Source organism: Physeter macrocephalus, chromosome 9, assembly GCF_002837175.3.
Source record: "Physeter macrocephalus isolate SW-GA chromosome 9, ASM283717v5, whole genome shotgun sequence".
In the NCBI taxonomy this organism is placed as follows: domain Eukaryota; kingdom Metazoa; phylum Chordata; class Mammalia; order Artiodactyla; family Physeteridae; genus Physeter; species Physeter macrocephalus.
In genome coordinates, this window is record NC_041222.1 from 84,780,817 (window position 1) to 84,808,218 (window position 27,402).

The following is a 27,402-nucleotide window of genomic DNA, read 5'->3' on the forward strand; positions in this document are numbered from 1 at the left end:
GAGCCTGTGCTCCGCAACGGGAGAGGCCACAACAGTGAGAGGCCCGCGTACAGCAAAAAAACAAAACAAAAACAAACAAACAAACAAACAAAAATGCTCTAAGGAAAAATATTAAGGCTCTATTAATTACCACTGTTAATTTATTGGTGCAAAAAATTTCAACAGATTTTTACAGCATTTTTTAAAGATACATAACCATATAAAAATTATAGTTTGACCCCCCCAGTCATTGATGCCCAAACAATAAATGTGCTTTTTCAAAGAAAAATATTAAAATCATTATTTAGAAACAAACTTTAATATTGTGTGTGACTTTCTGTTGTGTCACAGTCAACTCTCCCCTTCTAGAACATTCCAAGCTTCTAATCATGGCTTGTTCTTTCTGGTGACCAGCGCCATCCAGGAGCCATCCAGTAGCCCACCTAGAGTTAAAGTTGCCTCATTAGAACTGGAACAAAAGAGGCTCCTAGGGCTCCTATCACTTAGGAATTTACGATGGTCTAGTTGCCCTGTGTCAGGAACCAGGGAACAAAGATCAATATGTGTTTTCCTTATTTCACAATCCAGCACATAATAGGGGCTTCAGAAAGGTGGCAGTTTTTGCTTTTTGACACATAAAAAGATTTACTTAACTTTCCTCAGTGGAGAAACCATAGCAACACAGTGATCACTTAGCCATATAGCTTAGCATGAGCTAGATGAAGACTGTTAACTGTAAAGTCATAAACTCAGTAACTCTCATTTAATTAGTAAAGAATGAGGGCTTCTGTTTAATTGCCTAGTATACTGTCATGTCCACAATAAATGTTGCTCCTTGAGCCCAGTTCAAGTACAAATTCCTTCTTCAAGCCTTGCACCTGCCCTCAAATTGGACAGCCCTCTTGCTTGTCCAAGACTGCCTTGTGACACTTAGCACATATTAGCATTATTTGTGTCTACATCTTATCTTCCCAACAGTCTATAAATGTATAGGAAGAGTATGTCTTATTTTTCTCTGTAATGTCCTTACTGTCTAGCACAGCACTGTCCAGTAGAATATCATGTGAGCCACATATTCAAATTTAAATTCTTCAGTAACAATAAAAAGAATCAGAAAAATAATTTTAATAATGTATTTAACCCAATATATCAAAAATATTTCAATGCCAAATAAATGTAAAAAATTAGATATTTTACATTCTTTTTTTGTACAAGTCTCCAAAATCTTGTATTTTATATCTACAGCATATCTCAAATCTGTACTAGCCACATTTCAAGTGCTCAATAACCCCTTAGCTAATGACTGCTGTATTAGACAGTAGAAGTCTAGCACATTATAGGTGATTAGCATATGAATATTCTATAGGCAAACCTTCAAAAAGTAATCTTTTCCCCCCCCAACAGACTACCATGGCTGCGGGAGTCTTGCCTCAAAATGAACAACCATATTCTACTTTGGTGAATAACAGTGGGTATCCTGCAAACATGAAAGGTAATAGTTCTTTAATATGCTTTTTGTCTTTGTGTAAACTAGAGTTTAATAAAGTTATATTAAATATATATATATGAAAGAAACGGCTGATTCTTCATATTGGAATCTCAAGTTGCAGGTACTACTTACAGCCTTTTGTTTATTTCTGCGTTACTATTTTCACCTGTTAAAATTCCTTTTCAAAATCCTGAGTAATGACCTTAGCCATTTTTATTCCTTAATTTTTTATACAATTTTTGAAGGTTACTTTGCATTTACAGTTCTTACAAAATGTTGACGATATTCCCTGTGTTGAGCTCATCTTACACCCAGTAGTTTGTACCTCCCATTCCACTACTCCTGTATTGCTACCCCCACCACTGGTAACCATTAGTTTGTTCTCAATATCTGTGAGTCTTTTGTTATATTCACTAGTTTGTTGTATTTTTTTATATTCCACATATAAATGATATCATATAGTACTTGTCTTTCTCTGACTTATTCACTTAGCATAGTGCCCTCCAAGTCCATCCATGTTACTGCAAATGGTAAGATTTTGTTCTTTTTTATGGCTGAATAAATTCCATTGTGTATATATATGCCACATCTTCTTTATCCGTTCATTTGTTGATGGACACTTAGGTTGCTTCCATATCTTGGCAATTGTAAATAACGCTGCTGTGAACATTGGGGTGCATGTATCTTTTCGAGTTAATGTTTTTCTTTCTTTTGGATATATACCCAAGAGTGGAAGTTCTATATGGTAGCTCTATTTTTAGTTTTTTGAGAAAACTCTATACTGTTTTCCACAGTGGCCACACCAATTTACATTCCCACGAACAGTGTACAAAGGTTCCCTTTTGGGCTTCCTTGGTGGCACAGTGGTTGAGAGTCCGCCTGCCGATGCAGGGGACACGGGTTCGTGCCCTGGTCCGGGAAGATCCCACATGCCACGGAGCAGCTGGGCCCGTGAGCCATGGCCGCTGAGCCTGCGCGTCTGGAGCCTGTGCTCTGCAACAGGAGAGACCACAACAGTGAGAGGCCCGCATACTGCAAAAAACAACAACAACAACAAACAAACAAACAAAAAAGGTTCCCTTTTCTCCACATCCTCACCAACATTTGTCATTTGTGTTATTTTTAATGATAGCCATTCTGACAGGTGTGAGGTGATATCTCATTGTGGTTCTAATTTGCATTTCCCTGTTGATTAGCTATGTTGAGCATCTTTTCATGTGCCTGTTGGCCATCTGTATTTCCTCTTTGGAAAAATGTCTATTCCGTTCTGCCCATTTTTTAATCAGGTGTATGACCTGTTTATATCAATATATGTTGGATATTAATCGCTTATTGGTCATATCATTTTCCACTATCTTCTCCCATTCAGTAGGTTGTCTTTTCATTTTGTCGATGGTTTCCTTTGCTGTGCAAAAGCTTTTAGATTTAATTAGGTCTCATTTGTTTATTTTTGCTTTTATTTCCTTTGCTTTAGGAGACAGATCCAAAAAACTGTTACTACAGTTTATGTCAAAGAGTGTTCTGCCTGTGTTTTCCTCTAGAAGTTGCATAGTACCAGTCTTAAATTTGGGTCTTTAATTCATTTTGAGTTTATTTTTGTATATGATGTTGCAGAATGTTCTAATTTCATTCTTTTACATGTAGCTGTCCAGTTTTCCCAGCGCCAGTTATTGAAGAGACTGTCTTTTCCCCATTGTATATTCTTGCCTCCTTTGTCATAGATTAAGGGACCATAAGTGCTTGAGTTTATACTAGGCTCTCTATCCCTATTGATCTGTGTTTTTGTGCCACTATCATACTGTTTTGATCACTGTAGCTTTGTAGTATAGTCTGAAGTCAGGGAGCATGATTCCTCCAGCTCTGTTCTTCTTTCTCAAGATTGTTTTGGCTATTTGGGGTCTTTTGTGTTTTCCATACAAATTTTTAAATTATTTATTCTAGTTCTGTGAAAAATGACATTGGTATTTTGATAGGGATTCCATTGAATCTGTAGATAGCCTTGGTCAGTATGGTCATTTTAACAATATTGATTCTTCCAATCCAAGAACATGGTATATCTTTCCATCTGTTTATGTCATCTTCAGTTTCTTTCATCAGTGTCTTACAGTTTTCTGAGTACAGGTCTTTTGTTTCCTTAGGTAGGTTTATTCCTAGGTATGTTATTCTTTTTGATGCAGTGGTAAATGGGATTGTTTCCTTATTTCTCCTTCTGATAGTTCATTGTTAGTGTATGGAAATGAACAGATTTCTGTGTATCAAGTTTGTAACCTTCAACTTTACTGAATTCATTAATCAGCTCTAGTAGTTTTCTGGTGACATCCTTAGGATTTTCTATGTGTAGTATCATGTCATCTGCAAACATTAACAGTTTTACGTCTTCCTTTCCAATTTAGATTCTTTTTATTTCTTTTTCTTGTCTGATTGCTGTGGCTAGGACTTCCAAAACTATGTTGAATTAAAGTGGCGAAAGTGGATATCCTTGTCTTATTCCTAATCTTAGAGGAAATGCTTTCAGCTTTTCACCATTGAGTATGATGTTAGCTGTGGGTTTGTCATATATGGCCTTTATTAAGATGAGGTGTGTTCCATCTACTCCCACTTTCTGGAGAGTTTTTATCATAACTGGATGTTTGATTTTATCAAAAGCATTTTCTGCATCTATTGAGATGATCACATGGTTTTTATTCTTCAGTTTGTTAATGTGGTATATCATATTGATTGATTTGCAGATATTGAAAAATCCTTGCATTCCTGGAATAAATCCCATTTGATCGTGGTATATAATCCTTTTAATATATTGTTGGATTTGGTTTGGATTTTGGTATTTTGTTGAGGATTTTTGCATCTATGTTCATCAGTGATATTGCCCTATAATTTTCTTTGTTTGATTTTGGTATCGGGATGCTGGCCTCATAGAATGAGTTGGAAGTATTCCTTCCTCTGCAAATTTTTGGAATAGTTTGAGGAGGATAGGTGTTAACTCTTCTCTAAATGTTTGATAGAATTCACCTGTGAAGCCATCTGGTCCTGGACTTTTACTTGTTGGGGAGTTTTTTTTAAATTACTGATTCAGTTTCATTACTGGTAATTGGGCTGTTCATAGTTTTTATTTCTTCCTGGTTCAGACTTGGGAGTTTGTACCTTTCTAAGAATTGGTCCATTTCTTCCAGGTTGTCCATTTTATTGGCATAGAGTTGCTTGTCTTAGTCTCTTATGATCCTTTGTATTTCTGTGCTGTCAGTTATAACTTCTCCTTTTTCATTTCTACTTTATTGGTTTGAGTCCTGTCCCTCTTTTTCTTGATGAGTCTGGCTAAAGGTTTATCAATTTTGTTTATCTTTTCAAAGAACCAGCTTTTAGTTTCACTGACCTTTGCTATTGTTTTTGTCATCTCTATTTTGTTTATTTCTGCTCTGATCTTTATGATTTCTTTCCTTCTACTAACATCAGGTTTTGCTTGTTCTTCTTTCTCTAGTTCTTTGAGGTGTAAGGTTAGATAGTTTTTTTGAGATTTTCTTGTTTCCAGAGGTAAGCTTGTATTCGTCTAAACTTCCTTCTTAGAACTTTTTGCTGCATCCCATAGGTTTTGGATTGTCGTGTTTTGTTTTCACTTGTCTCTAGGTTTTCTTTCAATTTCCTCTTTGACTTCTTCTGTGATCCGTTACTTGTTTAGTAGCATATTGTTTAACCTCCATGTGTTTGTGTTTTTTGCAGTTTTTTTCTGGTTGATTTCTAGTCTCATAGTATTGTGTCAAAAAAGATTCTTGAGGGCTTCCCTGGTGGCACAGTGGTTGGGAGTATGCCTGCCAGTGCACGGGATGCGGGTTCGAGCCCTGGACCGGGAGGATCTCACATGCCGCAGAGTGGCTGGGCCCGTGCGCTACAGCTGCTAAGCCTGTGCTCTGCAGCCCTTGAGCCACAGCTGCTGACCCCATGTGCTGCAACTGCTGAAGCCTGCGCGCCTGGAGCCTGTGCTTCATGGCAGGAGAGGCCACCACAGTGAGAGGCCCGTGCACCACGGCTAGGGGTGGCCCCCTCTTGCTGCAACTAGATGGAGCCTGTGCGCAGCAACGAGGATCCAGTGCAGCCAGGAATGAATGAATGAATGAATAAATAAATAAATTTATTTTTTTTAAAAAAGATGCTTGATATGATTTCAATTTTCTTAAATTTACTGAGGCTTGTTTTGTGGCCTAGCATGTGATCTATCCTGGAGAAATATTCCATGTGCACTTAAAAAGAATGTGTATTCTGCTGCTTTCGGATGGAATGCTTTATATATATATATCAGTACAACCATCTGGTCTAATGTGTCATTTAAGGGCAGTGTTTCCTTATTAATTTTCTGTATGTATAATCTCTCCATTGATGCAAGTGGGGTTTTAAAGTCCCGTACTGCTACTGTGTTACTGTAAATTTCTTCCTTTATGTCTGTTCATATTTGCTTTATGTATTTAGGTGCCTCCTATATTGGGTGCATATGTATTTACAATCTGTATATCTTCTTCTTGGATTGATCCCTTGATCATTGTGTAGTGTCTTCATTGTCTGTTGTAACAGTCTTTATTTTAAAGTCTATTTTGTCTGGACTTCCCTGGTATTCCAGTGGTTAAGACTCTGTTCTTCCAGTGCAGGGGGTGTGGGTTCGACCCTGTTGGGGAACTAAGATCCCACATGCTGCATGGCTTGGCCAAGAAATATAAATCAATCAATCAATAAATAAATACGAATAATAAAACAATTTTTTAAAAATAAAATAAATAAAGTCTATTTTGTCTGATATAAGTATTGCTACTCTGGCTTTCTTTTGATTTCCATTTTTCTGGAATACCTTTTTCTATCCCCTGACTTTCAGTCTGTACGTGTCTCTAGATCTGAAGCAAGGCTCTTGTAGGCACCATATACACGGGTCTTGCTTTTGTATCCATTCAGCCATTCTGTGTCTTTTGGTTGGAGCATTTAGTCAGTTTACATTTAAGGTAATTGTCGATGTGTACGTTTTTATTGCCATTTTGTTGATTATTTTGGATTTGCTTTTATGGGTCTTTTTTTCCCTTTCTTCCTTTGTTTTCTTCTCTTGTGATTTGATGAATGTCTTTAGTGTTATGTTGTATTCCTTTTTCTCTTTTGAGTGTATACTTATAGATTTTTGGTTTGTGGTTACCATGAGGTTTTCGTATAGCAGTCTATGTATATACATGATTGTTTTAAGTTTTTGATCTCTTAATTTCAAATGTATTTTAAAAACCCTGCATTTGTACTCTTCTCACGATTACTGGTTTTTCCTTTTTTATTGAAGTATGGTTGATTTACAATATTGTACAATTACTGTTTTTGAGGTCATATTTTACATCTAATCCTTTAGTGTATCATTTAACTGCTTATGTGGATATAGGTGATTTTACTACTTTTGTCTTTTAACCCCTCTACTAGCTTTGTGTGTGGATTATTTCCTGCCTTTACTGTATGATTGCCTTTACCTATGAGCTTTTTCATTTTGTAATTTTCTTGTTTCTGGTTGTGGATTTTTCTTTCTTGCCTGGAGAAGTTCCTTTAACATTTGTTGTGAAGCTGGTTTGGTGGTGCTGAACTCCTTTTAGCTTTTGCTTGTCTGTAAAGCTTTTGATTTCTCCATCAAATCGGAACCAAGAGCTTTACTGGGTAGAGTATTCTTGGTTGTAGGTTTTCCCCTTTCATCCCATTAAATATATCTTGCCACTCCCTTTGGTTTTTTATCTTAGTTCTTTTAACTTTTTATTTTATATTGGAGTATAGTTGTTTAACAATGTTCTGTTAGTTTCAGGTGTACAACAAAGTGATTCATTTATACATATACATGTATCTATTCTTTTTGAAATTCTTTGCCCATTTAGGTTATTACAGAATATTGAGCAGCATTCCTGTGCTACACAGTAGGTCCTTGTTGGTTATCCATTTTAAATACAGCAGTGTGTACATGTCAATAGCAAACTGCCTAACTATCCCTTTGCCCCACCATTCCCCCGGTAACCATAAGTTTGTTCTTTAAGTCTGTGAGTCTCTTTCTGTTTTGTAAATAAGTTCATTTGTATCATTTTTTTTTAGATTCTGTATATAAGTGGTATCATACAATATTTCACATTCTCTGGTTTACTTTACTCAGTATCTCTAGGACCTAGATAATCTCTAGGTCCATCCTTGTTGCTGCATATGGCATTATTTCATTATTTTTAATGGCTGAGTAATATTCCATTGTATATGTGTACCACATCTTCTTTATCCATTCCTCTGTCATTGGACATTTAGGTTGCTGCCATGTCTTGGCTATTGTAAACAGTGCTGCAATGAACATTGGGGGTGCATGTATCCTTTTGGACCATGTTTTTCTCTGGATATATGCCCAGGAGTAGGATTGCAGGGTCATATGGTAACTCTATTTTTAGTTTTTAAAGGAACTTTCATACTGTTCTCCATAGTGACTGTACCAATTTACATTCCCACCAACAGTGTAGGAGGGTTCCCTTCTCTCCACACCCTCTCCAGCATTTATTGTTAGTGGATTTTTTGATAATAGCCATTCTGACTTGTGTGAGGTGATATCTCAGTGTAGTTTTGATTTGCATTTCTCTAATAATTAGCAATGTTGAACATCTTTTATGTGCCTCTTGGCCATCTGTATGTCTTCTTTGGAGAAATGTGTATTTAGGTCTTCTGGGTTGTTCATTTTGATGATGTTAAGCCACAGGGGTAACTCTATTTTTAGTTTTTAAAGGAACTTTCATACTGTTCTCCATAGTGACTGTACCAATTTACATTCCCACCAACAGTGTAGGAGGGTTCCCTTCTCTCCACACCCTCTCCAGCATTTATTGTTAGTGGATTTTTTGATAATAGCCATTCTGACTTGTGTGAGGTGATATCTCAGTGTAGTTTTGATTTGCATTTCTCTAATAATTAGCAATGTTGAACATCTTTTATGTGCCTCTTGGCCATCTGTATGTCTTCTTTGGAGAAATGTGTATTTAGGTCTTCTGGGTTGTTCATTTTGATGATGTTAAGCCACAGGAGCTGTTAGTAAATTTTGGAGACTAATCCCTCATCAATCACATAATTTGCAAATATTTTCTGCCATTCTGTGGGTTGTCTTTTGGTTTTGTTTATGGTTTCCTTTGCTGTGTAAAAGCTTTTGAGTTTCATTAGGTCTCCTTTGTTTATTTTTGTTTTTATTTTCATTACTCTGGGAGACAGATCGAAAAAGATATTGCTGCAATTTATGTCCAAGAGTGTTCTGCCAATGTTTTCCACTAAGAGTTTTATAGTGTCTGGTCTCACATTTAGGTCTTTAATCCATTTTGAGCCTATTTTTGTGTATGGTATGAAAGAATGTTCTAATTCCATTTTTTTCCATGTAGCTGTCTAGTTTTCCCAGCACCACTTATTGAAGAGACTGTCTTTCTTCCATTGTATAGTCTTGCCTCCTTTTTCATAGATTAATTGACCATAGGTGCATGGGTTTACTTCTGGGCTTTCTATCCTGTTCCATTGATCTATATTTCTATTTTTGTGCCAGTACCATACTGGGGTTTTTTGGGGGGTTTTTGGGGGATTTTTTTTTGCGGTTCACGGGCCTCTCACTGTTGTGGCCTCTCCCGTTGCGGAGCAGAGGCTCCGGACGCGCAGGCTCAGCAGCCATGGATCACGGGCCCAGCCGCTCTGCGGCATGTGGGATCTTCCCAGACTGGGGCACGAACCCATGTCCCCTGCATTGGCAGGCAGACTCTCAACCACTGCGCCACCAGGGAAGCCCAAATTTTATTGAGAAAGAGGTTTGGGCTTTTTTTTTTTTTTTGTGGGGGGGGTGGTATGTGGGCCTCTCACTGTTGTGGCCTCTCCCGTTGCGGAGCAGAGGCTCCGGACGTGCAGGCTCAGCGGCCATGCCTCACAGGCCCAGCCGCTCCGCGGCATGTGGGATCTTCCCAGATCGGGGCACGAACCCGTGTCCCCTGCATCGGCAGGCAGACTCTCAACCACTGCGCCACCAGGGAAGCCCCATACTGTTTTGATGACTATCGCTTTGTAGTAATCTGAAGTCAGGAAGCCTGATCCCTCCAGCTCCGTTTTTCTTTCTCAAGATTGCTTTGGTTATTCATTGTCTTTTGTGTCTCCATACAAATTTTAAGATTTTTTTGTTCTAGTTCAGTGGAAAATGCCATTGGTAATTTGATAGGGATTGCATTGAATCTGTAGATATCCTTGGGTAATGTAGTCATTTTAACAATACTCATTCTTCCAATCCAAGAACATGGTATATCTTTCCATCTGTTTGTGTCATCTTCGATTTCTTTCATCAGCATTTCATAGTTTTCAGAGTACAGGTTTTTTGTCTCCTTAGGTAAGTTTATTCCTAGGTATTTTGTTCTTTTTGATGAGATGGTAAATGGGATTGTTTCTTTTTTGGGGAGGGGATTGTTTCTTGAATTTCTCTTTCTGATTTTTCATTGCTAGTGTATAGAAATGCAACAGGTTTCTGTGTATTAATTTTGTATCCTGCAACTTTACCAAATTCATTAATTAGCTCTAGTAGTTTTCTGGTAGCATCTTTAGGATTGTCTATGTATAGTAACATGTAATCTGCAAACAGTGCCAGTTTAATGTCTTCTTTTCCAATTTAGATTCCTTTTATTTCTTTTTCTTCTCTGATTGCCACAGCTAGGGCTTCCAAATCTATGTTGAATAAAAGTGGCAAGAATGGACATCCTTATCTTGTTCCTGATCTTAGATGAAATGCTTTCAGCTTTTCACCTTTGAGTAAGATGTTAACTGTAGGTTTGTCATATATGACCTTTATTATGTTGAGGTATGTTCCCTCTGTGCCCACTTTCTGGAGAGTTTTTATCATAAATGGGTCTTGAATTTTGTCAAAAGTTTTTTCTGCATCTATTGAGATGATCATATAGTTTTTATTCTTCAATTTTTAAGGAAAATGAAATCATATCAAACATCTTTTCCATCTACAATGCTATGAGATTAGAAATAAACTACATGAAAAAAAAACTAAAAAACACAAACATGTGGAAGCTAAACAACATGCTACTAAACAACCAATGGATCACTGAAGAAATCAAAGAGGAAATCAAAAAATACGTACTGACAAATGAACACAAAAGCACAACAATCCAAAACCTATGGGATGCAGCAAAAGAAGTTTTAAGAGGGACGTTTAAAGCAATAGAGTCTTACCTCAGGAAACAAGAAAAATCTCAAGTAAACAAACTAACCTTACACCTGAAGCAACTAGGGAAAGAAGAACAAACAAATCCCAAAGTTAGTAGAAGGAAAGAAATCAGAAAGATCAAAGCAGAAATAAATGAAATAGAGATGAAGAAAACAGTAACAAAGAACAGTGAAACTAAAAGCTTGTTCTTTGAAAAGATAAACAAAATTTATAAACCTTTAGTCAGAATCATCAAGAAATAGAGGGAGAGGACTCAAATCAATAAAAGTAGAAGTGAAAAAGGAGAAGTTACAACTGACACCACAGAAATACAAAGGATCATAAGAGACTAGTATAAGCAACTATATGCCAATAAAATGGACAATCTGGAAGAAATGGACAAATTCTTAGAATGGTACAATCTCCCAAGACTGAACCAGGAAGAAATAGAAAATGTGAACAGACCAATCACAAGTACTGAAATCAAAAAAAACTCCCAACAAGTAAAAGTCCAGGACCGGATGGCTTCACAGGTGAATTCTATCAAACATTTAGAGAAGAGCTAACACCTGTCCTTCTGAAACTGTTCCAAAAAATTGCAGAGGAAAGAAGACTCCCAAACTCTTTCTGTGAGGCTACCATCCCCCTGATACCAAAACTAGACAAAGATACCACAAAAAAAATTACAGGCCAATATCACTGATCAACATAGACACAAAAGTCCTCAACAAAATATTAGCAATCTGAATCCAACAGTACATTAAAAGGATAATACACCATGATCAAGTGGGATTTAGCCCAGGGATGCAAGGATTTTTCAATATCCACAAATCAATCAGTGTGATACACTACATCAACAAGTTGTCCCTCCCTTTTGGCCTGCAGAATTTCTGCTAAAAAACCAGCTGATAGCCTTATGAGAGTTCTCTTGTATGTAATTTGTTGCTTTTTCCTTGCTTCTTTTAATATTCTCTCTTTAACTTTTGTCATTTTGATTACCATGTGTCTTGGTGTGTTTCTCTTTGGGTTCATCCTACATGGGACGTTATGCTTCCTGGACTTGGGTGACTGTTTCCTTTCCCAGGTTAGGGAAGTTTTCAGCTGTTGTGTCTACAGATATCTTCTCAGGCCTTTTCTCTCTCTCTTCTACTTCAGGGACCTCTATAATGCCAAAATGAGTGCACTTGATATTATCCCAGAGGTCTCTTAAACTGTCCTCATTTCTTTTCTTTTTTTCTGTTCAGAATCAGTGATTTCCACCACTCTGTCTTCTAGCTCACTGATCCATTTCTCTTTATCTTTTAGTCTGCTATTGAGTCCTTCTGGTGTACTTTTCATTTCATTTATTGTATTCTTCATCTCTGATTCGTCGTTCTTTATATTTTTTAAGACTTTGTTTAAACAATTCTAACTTCTCGCTGTGTGCATCCATTCTTCTCCCGAGTTCTTTCATCATCTTTAGGATTGTTACTCTGAACTCTTTCTTGGGTAGATTGCCTATCTCCACTTTACTTAGTTTTTTTCTGGGGTTTTATCTTATTCCTTCTTCTGGAATATGTTCCTTTGCCACTTCACTTTGTCTAAGTTGTTATTTATTTTTTTATGTATGTGGTAGGTTAGTTACATTTCTTGACCTTGGAGAAGTGGCCTTCTGTAGGAGATGTCCTATGTGTTACAGCAGTGCACTCCTCTCTCATCATCCAAGCTATACAGTCTAGAGGTTCCCCCTAAAGGGAATGTGTGGGTTCTTCTGTTATGGGGGCTGACTATGTGGATGGTCATTTAGGCTTGGTTGACCCCTAGCCCATTTGGTTGCCAGGCCCTGCATTGTGCAGATGCTGCTGGCTGTTGTTTAGCGGGTCCTGGTCACAAGGCGGCTGGCTACAGAATCCTAGGGAACCCCAGGGCTAGTGCTGGCTCACTGGTGGGCAGGGTCAGGGTCCTGAAGATTCCAGGGCTGTTGCCCGCCCACTGGTTGGTGAAGCCAGGTCCTGGGGTTAGTGCTGGCCTACTGGTAGGCAGAGCCAGTTGTTGGAGTCTGGCTGCATGGTGCAGGGATCCCAGAGCTCATTTCATATAGTTGGTGGCAGGGGTGGGGAGTGGTTCCTGACACAGTTGAGTATGGGGTCTGGGGTGTCCCGAAGGTTGCGTTGGCCTGCTAGTGGACAGAGCCAGGACCCAGGTGGTCCCAGGGTAGGGTTTGGCCTGCTGTGGGTGGCCTGGATCTGCAGGCTGCAGGATTGTCATTTTTTTCCGTCTGGTGTCTGCCCCCTCTGGTGGGTGAGGCTGTTCTAGAAGCTAGTGCAGACTTCCTGGGGGAGAAGGCCTGGTTCCTGCCCACTGGTGGGTGGAGCTGGGTCCTGGCCCTCTCGGGGGTAGGGCCATATCTAGGGGCGTGTCTTAGAGGTGGCTGTGGTCTCAGGAAGTCTTTGGGCAACCTGTGTACTGATGGGTGGGGCTGTGTCCCTGCCTAGTTATTTGTTTGGCTGGAGGCAGCCCAGCTCTAGTGCGTACAGGCTGTTGGGTGAGGCCAGGTCTTAGTGCTAGTCAGCCAAGATGGCAGCTGCCAGCAGCAGTATTCATCCAGCAGAATGTTCCCAAATGTGGCTGCCACCAGTGTTTTTGTCCCCAGAGTGAGCAACAGCTGCCCCCACCTCTCCGGGAGACTCACCATGACAAGCAGGTAGGTCTGGCCCAGACTCCTGTCAAATTACTGCTTTTTCCCTGGGTCCTGGAGTGTGTGATTTTGTGTGTGTCCTTTAGGAGTAAAGTCTCTGTTTCCCCAGTTCTATGGGGCTCCTGAAATTAAGCCCCACTGGAGTTCAAAACCAAATGCTCTGGAGACTCGTCTTCCAGGGCTAGGGAGCCCGATGTGGGACTTAGAATTCTCACTCACTCTGCAATATAATTATTCTCCAGTTTGTGGAGAGTATGGGATTTGATTATATCGTTGAGTACACCTGTCCTACCCATCTCTTGTTTCCTTCTTGGTCCTTAGTTGTAGGAGATCTTTTCTGGTAGTTTCCAGTCTTTTTCATCCATGGTTTTTCTGCATATAGTTGTGATTTTGGTGTGTTCATGAGAGGAGGTGGCCTCAGAGTCTTTCTACTCCACCATCTTGGCCACTCTCTCCTTAGCCTTTTAAGAAGGAATATTGAAAACAATGTTTGTCTCCTTCATTATCCTCTTAGACTTAAATTATCCAGTTGTTCCTCTCATCAAATGCCTACTTGCAATTCGACCTTTCATTTTTTTCTTCTTTTGTTATTCGCAAGTGTCACTTATAAAGCGCATTCAGAAGCATGCTAGCCCTCCTCCTCTTTTTTTTCTCTCCTCTGTCATGGTCCTACAGTTCTGATTTTTACAGGGTGTCCCAGGAAAGGAAGGGTCCTGTGACTTGGACTCTTACTGCCACACTCACCCTCACTGTTTCTTACTGTTGAAAGTTCTAAGCTGGAAGTACACCCTGATTTCCTGCCACATTGGCACCACTAGTCTTGCTGCTACCACCAGCAGTTAGCCAAGAGACATGTTGAATAATTTTTCTTGGCAGTACCCTTTGCATGATTTTCTTATTGCCTACTCTGGATTTTGCCCAAGTTCACTTTAGTGCTCCTCTATAGGGTTTTTTCCCCTCTAAGTATGGATTAGATAATATAAGGAAAAGTAAAGGAGTAAAGGTCTAAAGGTATTGGAGTTAAATGCTTGCTGGGAATAATTGGTTCCCACAGTTGTTTATGCCTCTTATTGGAAACTAACCACTCCACCAGGGGGTGCTCTCTTTCATCAGGAAAACCAGTGTTTTGTACTTGTGACCTTGTCTAAATTCCAGATCCTTGTGGATTCTCTTCATCTGTCTGTGCTGTGTCTGACTCTAGAGGGACTCTAGAGGGACTAATACTTCTGATAATTACCATCTGTGGACAGCTTCTATGTGCCAGACTTGCAATACATTTTCATTTACCTGGTTTTAGAAAGCAGTGCTGTCTAAAACAAATGTAATAATGGTGTCTATTTGCTGCTTCTCTTGTAGAATAATGGGGTTTTTTTTCCCCTAAGTACTTTCTAGCCTAACGAATGTAAGAATCAGATGAGCCTTTTTCTGTATCCTTTCTTCTGTTGGAATGTTACCTCTTAGTTGGTGTTTCTCACCTGGGATTCTGTAGGCTTTTGAGGCGGAGCAACTGTTCACTGTACAGGAGAGCCCTGAGCATTGAAGACATTTAGTATCCCTGCCCCCCTCATCTAGTAATGTCCCTAGATTACAATGACAACCAAAAAAACCATATACATTTCCAAATGCCCCCAGGAAGGTTGTAACCCCTATTGTAATCCAATAGGTAAGCTGATTTTCACCTTTCCAAAAACATTTTTTTAAATAAAATTTTCCTCATTGTATAAGTGTAGCTAATTTTTAATTAGGAAAAAATCTGGAAAAATAAAAAAACTTACTTTATATTTAACTTTCTTAAAGTGCATCTTCATTTAGTCAGTTATACTTTATTAGGTTAACATTGGGATGGGGTTAGTATATTTTTTAAACGTTGACTAATGGGTCATGGGAAATTTTAATTAGGGGATATATAAATAAAATAGTAAGGAAAATAGAAAACTCAGGAAGAATTAGCTTTGGAATTAGACCTCAATTTAAATCTTGGTTCTACTACTTTTGAGGGGGAAAAGCTTATTTCGGGAAATTTCAAACATTCACAGAAGTATACAAAATACAATAAAGATTCCCATGTGGGTACCACCCCCCTGCCATGGAAGTACCATCCCCTATATAGGTACCATCACCCAACTTCAACAATTTCAGCTCACTCACTTCCTCCACTCATTTTCTCTACTTCCATATTACTTCATTTCATTCGTTAATCATATATCATCATTGCAATAACTTAAAAAAATTAACAATAATTGCTTAGGTATCTAAACATTGCTCAGATTTCTTCTTGTCTCATAGATGGATGTATCTTTGTTTGAATTGAGATCCGACAATATATATGGTTTCATATATCATACATGGTTGATATGTATCTTACATCTCTTTTAAATTTGGGTTTCCCCCTGTCTCTTTTTCCTTACACTTTATTTGTTGAAGAAACCATTAATTTTACCTTGTAGATTTTGTCACAATCCGTATTTGCTGATTATACCCTCATAGTATTTCCTATAAATTGAATTCATAGAGTCTAGTCAGGTTTTTTTATTGGCACAATATTTCATTGACTGTGCTATATTCTTCCATCAGGATTCCCATATTGTCTGACTGTCCCTCTTTTTGTAATATTAGTTCTTTTATTTTTGAAATAATTTCCTAACTTACAGAAAAGCACAAAAAAATTTCTATGTATTTTCAACCAGAGACCCCCATTCAAATTTTATCAACTGTGTCAATAATATCTTTTAATAACAAAAGGATACTTGTCATGTTTTTTCAGTTTCTTTCAATGATCACAGTTAGTCCTTTCTTGACCTTTGTGAACATTACAGCCCAGTTATTTTGCAGTATGTTTCTCAATATGGGTTTATCTACTGTTTCACCATAAGATTGAGGTTATGTATTTTTGGCAGAAACATCACAGAAGTGACTCTACACTTCTTATACATCCTGTCAAGTGACGCAAGATATCATTTTGCCATAAAACTGGAAATGTTAAGTTTGATCACGTCAGTAAAGTGGTATCTGCCAAGATTTACCTAATTATACATTATTCTTTCTCCCTTCATAATTAATATTTTATGGAGAGATGCTTTGAGACCTTATATATATATCCTGGTCCTCGTCCAGCTTTTACCCAGTAGTTTCAGCTTTTAATTATTACTATGATAGATAACTAAATGGAGGTTTTCTAATTCCATCATTCTGTAGGCATTTCTTAGTTGGCATTCTACTGTGAGGAGAACTTTCCCTTTCCATTTATTTGCTCAGTTATTTATTTCAGTGTAGATTCCTCTTTTGTTCAGTGGAATATCATCTTTTACCGTCATTTGTTTGATGCTCAAATATGATACTTTAATCTTTGGCTCTTAGCTGTATCATTTTGACAAGTCCCACCACTCCAGCATTCCTTGCTTTCTAGCACATAAAAGGCTTAGAATTGCCAAAGCAATCCTGAGGAAAAGGAACAAAGCTGGAGGCATAACCCTCCCAGACTTCAGACAAGATCTTCCAGTCTCATGTTTCACTTTCCCTATACTAGCCCTGAAATCAACCTTTTCTCCAAGGAGCCCTTTTAGTGGGAAATGGTATTTAAAAACCAAGATGTACTCACTACTGGATGTGCTAACTACCACTGAAATGTTACAGTTCCCAAGCTCTCTAGGGGACAAAGCTAGAAAATGTATGTTAATATATATACACACACACACATATATATATATCTGTCCACTTTTACATATATATTTATTTTTATTTCTGTCTATACATATTGAAAACCATGACTTCATATTGGTACTTTCTATTCTAATCCAACACTTTACCATCATTCTAGCTTTTCCCATTTTTTGTTTATAATTCCCTTCTCTAAGAATGAGAAACCTGGCTCTTATTATCCCCAATATGTTTCCTTATTTATTCAGCCCTCCTTTTCAGCCCTGCCCTCCCAGCCCTGCCCAGCCATCATCCATCTTAGCTCTTTTTTCCACACGGAGCCCACGCCCTGCCAGGTCACATACTGTTAGTTGTCTTCCCTGTGTTGGCCCTGACCTCTGCTAAATGACCCTCACTTAGGCCTGCCTTGTGGCTGTTTTTTCTTTGATTATATATACTTTTTTTTTTTTTTTTTTTTTTTTTTTTTTGCGGTACGCGGGCCTCTCACTGTTGTGGCCTCTCCTATTGCGGAGCACAGGCTCCAGACGCGCAGGCTCAGCGGCCATGGCTCACAGGCCCAGCCGCTCCTTGGCATGTGGGATCTTCCTGGACCCGGGCACGAACCTGTGTTCCCTGCATCGGCAGGTGGACTCTCAACCACTATGCCACCAGGGAAGCCCCTGATTATATATACATTTTTAGTTAAAATATTGAGATAATTGTATACTAGTGTTCAATTGTAAGAAATAGTACAAAAAGATCTCATTTACCTTTTACTCAGTTTCCACCAATAGTTACATCTTCAAAAACTACAAAGCATTGCTGAAAGAAATTAAAGATCTGAATAAATGGAAAGACATCTTGTGTTCATGGATTGGAAGAATTGTTAAGATGTCAGTACAACCCAACAGGATCTACAGATTCAATGTGATCCCTGTCAAAATCCCAATGATGTTTTTTGCAGAAATAGAAAAACTCACCCTAAAATTCACATGGAATCTCAAAGGACCCCCAAATAGCCAAAATAATCTTGAAAAAGAAGAACAAAGTTTAAGGACTTGCTTCCTGATTTCAAAACTTACTACAAAGATACAGTAATCAAAACAGTGTGGTACTGGCATAAAGACATAAATGAATGGAACAGAAAAGAGATCCCAGGAGGAAAAAAACCTTGCAAATGTGGTCAATGGTTTTTGACAAGGGTGCCAAGACTATTCAGTGGGGAAAAGATAATCTTTTCATCAGTTGTTGTTGGGAGAACTGTATGCACATGGAAAAGAATGGTGTTGAACCCTTACCTTATGCCATATACCAAACTTAACTCAAAATCAAGAACCTGAGAGAGATCAAGATGGCAGAGTAGAAGGACGTGGAGCTTACCTCTTCCCACAAATATATCAAAAATACATCCATATTTGGAATAATTCTTACTGAATACCTACTGAATGCTGGCAGAAGATCTCATACAACCAAAACTGCAGGAAAGATCACCATGTAACCTAGGAATAAACCTGACTAAGGAGGTGAAAGACTTATATGCTGAGAACTATAAAACATTGATAAAGGAGATTGAAGATGATTCAACAAAATGGAAAGATATCCCATGCTCTTGGATTGGAAGAATTAATATTGTTAAAATGTCCATACTACCCCAAGCATCTACTGATTTACTGCAATCCCTATCAGATTACCCATGACATTTTTTCAGAACTAAAACAGATAAACCTAAAATTTATATGGAACCATAAAAGGCTTAGAATTGCCAAAGCAATCCTGAGGAAAAGGAGCAAAGCTGGAGGCGTAACCCTCCCAGACTTCAGACAATATTACAAAACTCCAGTAATCAAAACAGCAGGGTATTGGCATGAAATCAGACATATGGATCAATGGAACAGAAGAGACAGCCCAGAAATAAACCCACACACCTACAGTCAATTAATCTTTGACAAAGGAGGCAAAAATGAACAACGGAGAAAAGACAGTCTCTTCAGCAAGTGGTGTCGGGAAAGCTGGGCAGCCACATGTAAATCAATGAAATTAGAACACCCCTTCACACCATGCACAGAAATAAATTTGAAATGGTTTAAGGCCTTAAATACAGCTCAATATGTAAAAAACAACCCAATCAAAAAAAATGAGCAGAAGACCTAAATAGACATTTCTGCAAAGAAGATATACAGATGGCCAACAGGCACATGAAAAGATGCTCAACATCGCTAATTATTAGAGAGATGCAAATCAAAACTACAATGAGGTACCACCTCATACCTGTCAGAATGGCTGCCATCAAAAAGTCCACAAATAATAAATTGCTGGAGAGGGTGTGGAGAAAAGGGAACCCTCCTACACTGTTGGTGGGATTGTAAATTGGTGCAGCCCCTGTGGAAAACAGTATGGAGATTCCTTAAAAAACCAAAAATAGAGTTCTTACATGATCCAGCAATCCCACTCCTGGGCATATATCAGGAAAAGATGAAACTCTAATTCAAAAAGATACATGCACCCCAATGTTCATTATAGCACTCTTTACAATAGCCAAAACATGGAAGCAACCTAAGTATCCATTCACAGATGAATAGGTAAAGAAGATGCAGTGTATGTGTATACATACACACACACACACATAGTGGAATATTACTCAACCATACAAACGAATGAAATATTGCCATTTGCAGCAGTGAATGTACCTAGAGATTATGATGCTAAGTGAAGTCAGACAGTGAAAGACAAATATCACATGATACTACTTATATGTGGAATCTAAAAAAATGATACAAATAAACAATTACAATTTACAAAACAGAAACAGACTCACATAGAAAATCAACTTGTTTGTGTACCAAAGGGGAAAGTGGGAAGTTATAAATTAGGAGTTTGGGCTTAACAAATACATACTACTATATATAAAATAGATAAACAACAAGGACCTACTGTATAGCACAGGGAACTGTAATATCTTATAATATTGTAATAACCTAATCTGAAAAAGAAAAAATATATATATGTTAACATACAAATTTGAATATATAGTTATATATTAACATATATAAGTATATATAAAATTGAATCAATTTGCTGTACATCTGAAATTAACACAAAATTGTAAATCAGCTGTACTTCAGTTTTTAAAAAATCAAAGAACAAAATATCTTAGAACAAAATTAGGGGAAAATCTTCATAACATTGGATTTCTTAATGATTTCTTGATTATGACACCAAAGCACAGGTGACAGAAGAAAAACATAGATAAATTGGACTTCATCAAAACTCAAAACTTTTGTTCATCAAAAGACACTATCAACAGAATGAAGAGTCATCCTACAGAATGGGTGAAACTATTTGCAAATCATGTATCTAATAAGGGACTAATATCCAGAATTATACAGAACTCCTAAAACTCAACAACCACAAACAAACAACCCTATTCAAAAACAGACAAAGGACTTGAATATAGACTGTTCTCATGAAAAGATACACAGATGTCCAATAACCATGAAAAGATGCTCAACATTATTAACTATTAGAAAATGCAAATCAAAACCACAGTGAGATACAACTGCATATCCATTAGGATGGTTATTATCAAAAACACAGAAATGATTGTTGTCAAGAATGTTGAGAAATTGGAACTCTAGTATATTACTGTATTACTGGTAGTGCAAATGGTACAGCCACTATTGAAAACAGTATGGTAGTTCCTCAAAAAATTAAAAATAGAATTACCACATGATCCAGCAATTTCACTTCTGGGTATATAACAAAATAATTGAAATCAAGGACTTGAGCAGATATTTGTACACCCATATTTATAGCAGCATTCACGCTAACCAAAAGTTGGAAACAACCTGAACATCCATGAATAGATTAATGGATAAAATATGGCATGTACCTACAAAGGGATATTATTCAGCCTTAGAAAGGAAGGAAATTCTGCACATGCTACAACATGGATGAACTTTGAAGACATTAAGCTATGTGAAATAAGCCAGTCACAAAAAGACAAAAATAATTATTTGGTTCCACTTACATGAGGTACCTAGAATGTCAAGTTCTTAGAGACAGAAAGCACCATGGTGGTTGCCAGGAACTAGGGCAAGAGTGAAATGGGGACTTAGTGTTTAAGGGGTATACAGTTTCAGTTTGGGAAAATGAAAAAATTCTGGAGGTGGTTGGTGGTGATGGTTGCACAACAATCTGAATGTACATAATGCTACTGCACTGTACACTTAAAAATGGTTAAAATGGTAAATTTTATGTTATGTGTATTTTGCCACCATTAACAAGGGAAAAAAGGAAGGAGCTTCCTCTTCCTCATCTTTTTCCTTCCCTTCCTGAATTGAATAGTCCAAAAGCCACTGGGCGGGACCATAAAAAGTAGGCATCCACACCAGAGGGTGAGTAAGGCTGCAGCACTGGAAGCCAAGCAGGGTGAGGTGGATTCGTATAGGAGGGCAGCCTGGCAGTCATGATTCCTGAGCAGGATGATATCATGTGGGAGGCTGACCTGATTCCAGGGTGTTAGAATACTCTAGGTGTCAGAGCTCAAATGAGGTTAGGAGGGCTCCCCATGGCAGAGTGACCCCTCATAATGTATCAGAACACAAGCAGAGTGAGGAGACATCCACACATGTGGGTGGCAACAGCAGCCTAGCTCAGGATCTTAGAGTTCAGTTGGAGGAAGGGAGGCATCCACTTAGGTAAGGGGGGCCAGCAGCAGTGAGGGGAGGTTGGTCACGTAGAGGGGGACTAGTCAGAGAAGTAAAGGATAATAGCAGGGTTCTCACCATCAGAGAAGGGAGTTATCATTATGGAAAGGGGGATATTAGGAGGAAACCTGTGCTGTTGGATTGGAACTGGTAATGTCAGGGTGAACTCGAATAAGTTTTCAACATATATGCATGCATATGTAAATATTAATTTAAATGTGTGATATGTGTGTGTATGCATGTATATAGTGCACATATTATTTAGTTCTGTCCACTGAGAGGTCCTGCTAGCAACAACACTGTTAACAGTAATGAGCACACCTAGCCTCTGGACTTGGTTTCTAAATATTATTCTTTACCAATGAACACCAGGACTTATTGGATCTAATTATGAGGAAGCGGACACACCCAAATTGAGAGATGTTGTACAAAATAACTGGCCTGTACTCTTCAAAAGTCAAAGGCATCAATATCAAGGAAAGACTGAGGAACTTGTTCTAAAGTGAAATAAATGAGGGGACAACTAAAATACAGTGTGTGATTCTGAACATTGTGTAGTGTGATTTTACCATAAGCAACATTGAGATAATCAGTGAAGCTTGAGTGAGGTCTGAGGAATAGTGGGCAACTAATAATGTATCAATCAATTTTCTGATTTGGGGGAATTTTAGAGAATGTCTTTGTTTATGGGAAATATATACTAAGTTATTTAGAGTAATGGGGCAGTATGTCTGCAGCTTATTCTCAAATGGTTCAAGAAACAATAGTCTTGGTCTTATACTTAAAACTTTTCTGTAAGTTTGATATTGCTGCAAAAAAATAAAATCCTTTCCAAAATTTTTTTAAAATTAAAACTAAATTGTTGGTGGAGGGAGCTTCAAGATGGCAGAAGAGTAAGACATGGAGATCACCTTCCCCCCCACAAATACATCACAAATACATCACAAATACATCTACACGTGGAACAACCCCTACAGAACACTTACTGAACGCTGGCAGAAGACCTCAGACCTCCCAAAAGGCAAGAAACTCCCCACATACCTGGGTAGGGCAAAAGAAAAAGCAGAGACAAAAGAATAGGGACAGGACCTACACCAGTGGGAGGGAGCTGTGAAGGAGGAAAGATTTCCACATACTAGGAAGCCCCTCCGTGGGCGGAGACTGCAGGTGGCAGAGGGAGGGAGCATCGGAGCCACGGAGGAGAGCGCAGCAACGGGGGTGCAGAGGGCAAAGCGGAGAGATTCCCACGCAGAGGATCTGTGCCGGCCAGTACTCACCAGCCCGAGAGGTTTGTCTGCTCACCCGCTGGGACAGGTGGGGGCTGGGAGCTGAGGCTCGTTCTTCGGAGGTCATATCCCAGGGAGAGGACTGGGGTTGGCTGAATGAAAACAGCCTGAAGGGGGTAGTGCGCCACAGCTAGCAGGGAGGGAGTCCGGGAAAAAGTCTGGAGCTACCGAAGAGGCAAGAGACTTTTTCTTCCCTTTGTTTCCTGGTGTGTGAGGAGAGGGGATTAACAGCTAGCAGGGGGAGAGTCCGGGGGAAAAAGTCTGGAGCTACCGAAGAGGCAAGAGACTTTCTTCCCTCTTTGTTTCCTGGTGTGTGAGGAGAGGGGATTAACAGCACCACTTAAAGGAGCTCCAGAGACGGGTGCGAGCCATGACTATCAGCACAGACCCCAGAGATGGGCATGAGACGCTAAGGCTGCTGCTGCAGCCACCAAGAAGCCTGTGTGCAAGCACAGGTTTCTATCCACACCTGCCCGCCCAGAGCCTGTGCAGCCCACCATTGCCAGGGTCCTGTGATCCAGGGACAACTTCCCCAGGAGAACACATGGCGCACCTCACACTGGTGCAATGTCACGCTGACCTCTGCTGCCGTAGGCTCACCCCGAACTCCGTATATCTCCCTCCTCGCAGCCTGAGCGAGCCACAGCCCCCGAATCAGCTGCTCCTTTAACCCCGTCCTGTCTGAGTGAAGAACAGATGCCCTCAGGCAACCTACACACAGAGGCGGGACCAAATCCAAAGCTGAAAACCCAGGAGCTGTGCGAAACAAGAAGAGAAAGGGAAATCACTCCCAGCAGCCTCAGGAGCAGCAGATTAAATCTCCACGATCAACTTGATGTACCCTGCATCTATAGAATACCTGAATAGACAACGAATCATCCCAAATTGAGGAGGTGGACTTTGGGAGCAACAATATATATATATTTTTTTTTCCCTTTATCTCTTTTTGTGAGTGTGTATGTGTATGCTTCTGTGTGTGATTTTGTCTGTATAGCTTTACTTTTACCATTTGTTGTAGGGTTCTGTCAGTCCTTTTTTTTTTTTTTTATAGGTTTTAGCGCTTGTTATCATTGGTGGATTTGTTTTTTGGTTTGGTTGCTCTCTTCTTTGTTGTTTTTTATTACTTAAAAAATATTTTTTAATAATTCTTTTTTCTTTTAATAACTCTTATTTTATTTTATTTTATCTTCTTTCTTTCTTTCATCTTTTTATCCCTCTTATTCTGAGCCGTGTGGGTGACAGGCTCTTGGTGCTCCAGCCAGGTGTCAGGGCTGTGCCTCAGAGGTGGGAGAGCCCAGTTCAGGACATTGCTCCACAAGAGACCTCCCAGCTCCACGTAATATTAAATGGTGAAAATTTCCCAGAGATCTCCATCTCAACGCCAAGACCCAGCTCCACTCAATGAATAAGAAGCTCCAGTGCTGGACACCCTATGCCAAACAACTAGCAAAACAGGAACACAACCCCACCCATTAGCAGAGAGGCTGCCTAAAATCATAATAAGGCCACAGACACCCCAAAACACACCACCAGGCATGGAACTTCCCACCAGAAAGAAAATATCCAGCCTCATCCACCAGAACATAGGCACTAGTCCCCTCCACCAGGAAGCCTACACAACCCACTGAACCAACCTTAGCCAATGGGGACAGACACCAAAAACAATGTGAATTACAAACTTGCAGCCTGCGAAAATGAAACCCCAAACACAGTAAGTTAAGCAAAACGAGAAGACAGAGAAACACACAGCAGATGAATGAGCAAGGTAAAAACCCACCAGACCGAACAAATGTAGAGGAAATAGGCAGTCTACCTGAAAAAGAATTCAGAATAATGATAGTAAAGATATCCAAAATCTTGGAAATAGAATGGAGAATATACAAGAAACGTTTAACAAGGACGTAGAAGAACTAAAGAGCAAACAAACAATGATGAACAACACAATAAATGAAACTTAAAATTCTCTAGAAGGAATCAATAGCAGAATAACTGAGGCAGAAGAACAGACAACTGACCTGGAAGATAAAACAGTGGAAATAACTACTGCAGAGCAGAATAAAGGGAAAAAAAATGAAAAGAATTGACGACCGTCTCAGAGACCTCTGGGACAACATTAAACGCATCAACATGTGAATTATAGGGGTCCCAGAAGAAGAAGAGAAAAAGAAAGGGACTGAGAAAATATTTGAAGAGATTATAGTTGAAAACTTCCCTAATATGGAAAATGAAATAATTAATCAAATCCAGGAAGCACAGAGAGTCCCATACAGGATAAATCCAAGGACAAACACTCCAAGACACATATTAATCAAACTATCCAAAATTAAATACAAAGAAAAAATATTAAAAGCAGCAAGGGGAAAACAACAAATAACATACAGGGGCATCCCCATGAGGTTAACAGCTGATCTTTCAGCAGAAACTGTGCAAGCCAGAAGGGAGTGGCAGGACATATTTAAAGAGATGAAGGGGAAAAGCCTACAACCAAGATTCCTCTAGCCAGCAAGGATCTCATTCAGATTTGACAGAGAAATTAAAACCTTTACAGACAGGCAAAAGCTAAGAGAATTCAGAACCACCAAACCAGCTTTAAAACAAATGCTAAAGGAACTTCTCTAGGCAGGAAACACAAGAGAAGGGAAAGACCTGCAATAACAAACCCAAAACAATTAAGAAAATGGTAATAGGAACATACATATTGGTAATTACCTTAAATGTAAATGGATTAAATGCTCTAACTAAAAGACATAGACTGGCTGAATGGATACAACAACAAAACCTGTATATATGCTGTCTACAAGAGACCCACTTCAGACCTAGGGACACATACAGACTGAAAGTGAGGGGATAGAAAAAGTTATTCCATGCAAACGGAAATCAAAAGAGAGCTGGAGTAGCAATTCTCATATCAGACTAAATGCACTTTATAACAAAGACTATTACAAGAGTCAAAGAAGGAAACTACATAATGATCAATCAATCCAAGAAGGAAGATATAAAAATTGTAAATATTGAAGCACCCAACATAGGAGCATCTCAATACATAAGGCAAACACTAACAGCCATAAAAGGGGAAATCGACAGAAACACAATCATAGTAGGGGACTTTAACACCCCACTTTCACCTGTGGACGGATCATCCAAAATGAAAATATAAATAAGGAAACACAAGCTTTAAATGATACATTAAACAAGATGGACTTTTGATATTTATAGGACATTCCATCCAAAAACAACAGAATACACTTTCTTCTCAAGTGCTCATGGAACATTCTCCAGGATAGATCATATCTTGGGTCAGAAATCAAGCTTTGGTAATTTTTAGAAAATTGATATCGTATCAAGTATCTTTTGTGACCACAACGCTATGAGACTAGATATCAATTACAGGAAAAAATCTGTAAAAAATACAAACCTATGGAGGCTAAACAACACACTGCTTAATAACCATGAAGATCACTGAAGAAATCAAAGAGGAAATCAAAAAGTACCCAGAAACAAAGGACAATGAAAACACGACGACCCAAAACCTATAGGATGCAGCAAAAGCAGTTCTAAGAGGGAAGTTTGTAGCAATACAATTCTACCTTAAGTAGCAAAAAACATCTCAAACAACCTAACCTTACACCTAAAGCAATTAGAGAAAAAATATGGAGAAGACTCAAATCAATAGAATTAGAAATGAAAAAGGAGAAATAACAACTGACACTGTAAAAATACAAAGGATCATGAGAGATTGCTACAAGCAAGTATATGCCAATAAAATGGACAACCTGGAAGAAATGGACAAATTCTTAGAAATGCACAACCTTCCAAGACTGAACCAGGAAGAAATAGAAAATATGAACAGACCAGTCACAAGCACTGAAATTGAAACTGTGATTAAAAATCTTCCAACAAACAAAAGCCCAGGACCAGATGGCTTCACAGGTGAATTCTGTCAAACATTTAGAGAAGAGCTAACACCTCTCCTTCTCAAATGCTTCCAAAATATAGCAGAGGGAGGAACACTGCCAAACTCATTCTATGAGCCACCATCACCTTGATACCAAAACCAGACAAAGATGTCACAAAGAATGAAAGCTACAGGCCAATATCACTGATCAACATAGATGCAAAATTCCTCAACAAAATACTAGCAAACAGAATCCAACAGCACATTAAAAGGATCATCCACCATGATTAAGTGTGGTTTAATCCCAGGAATGCAAGGATTCTTCAATATACGTAAATCAATCAATGTGATACACCATATTAACAAATTGAAGCAGAAAAACCATATGATCATCTCAATAGATGGAGAGAAAGCTTTCGACAAAATTCAACACCCATTTATGACAAAAACCCTCCATAAAGTAGGCATAGAGGGAACTTACCTCAACATAATAAAGCCCATATATGACAAACCCACAGCCAACATCGTCCTCAATGGTGAA

At 38.7% G+C, this 27,402-nt stretch overlaps 1 protein-coding gene across 5 annotated transcripts in view; it reads left to right on the forward strand.

Moving 5' to 3' along the window:
- Positions 1-27,402, forward strand: part of PTPDC1 (protein tyrosine phosphatase domain containing 1) — a 90,586-nt gene that overhangs the window by 38,135 nt on the left and 25,049 nt on the right. For 4 of the 5 annotated variants that reach the window (XM_024117191.3, XM_007122650.4, XM_007122648.4 and 1 more), the window contains one exon: positions 1,384-1,471. The exons of the other annotated variant lie outside the window; for it this stretch is intronic. Coding sequence is in view for 2 of the 4 variants with exons in the window: in XM_007122649.4 (XP_007122711.2) it covers positions 1,384-1,471 (88 nt within the window). In the remaining 2 variants the exon portion in view is untranslated. The remainder of the gene's footprint in view (positions 1-1,383; positions 1,472-27,402) is intronic. 5 annotated transcript variants of the gene reach the window in all.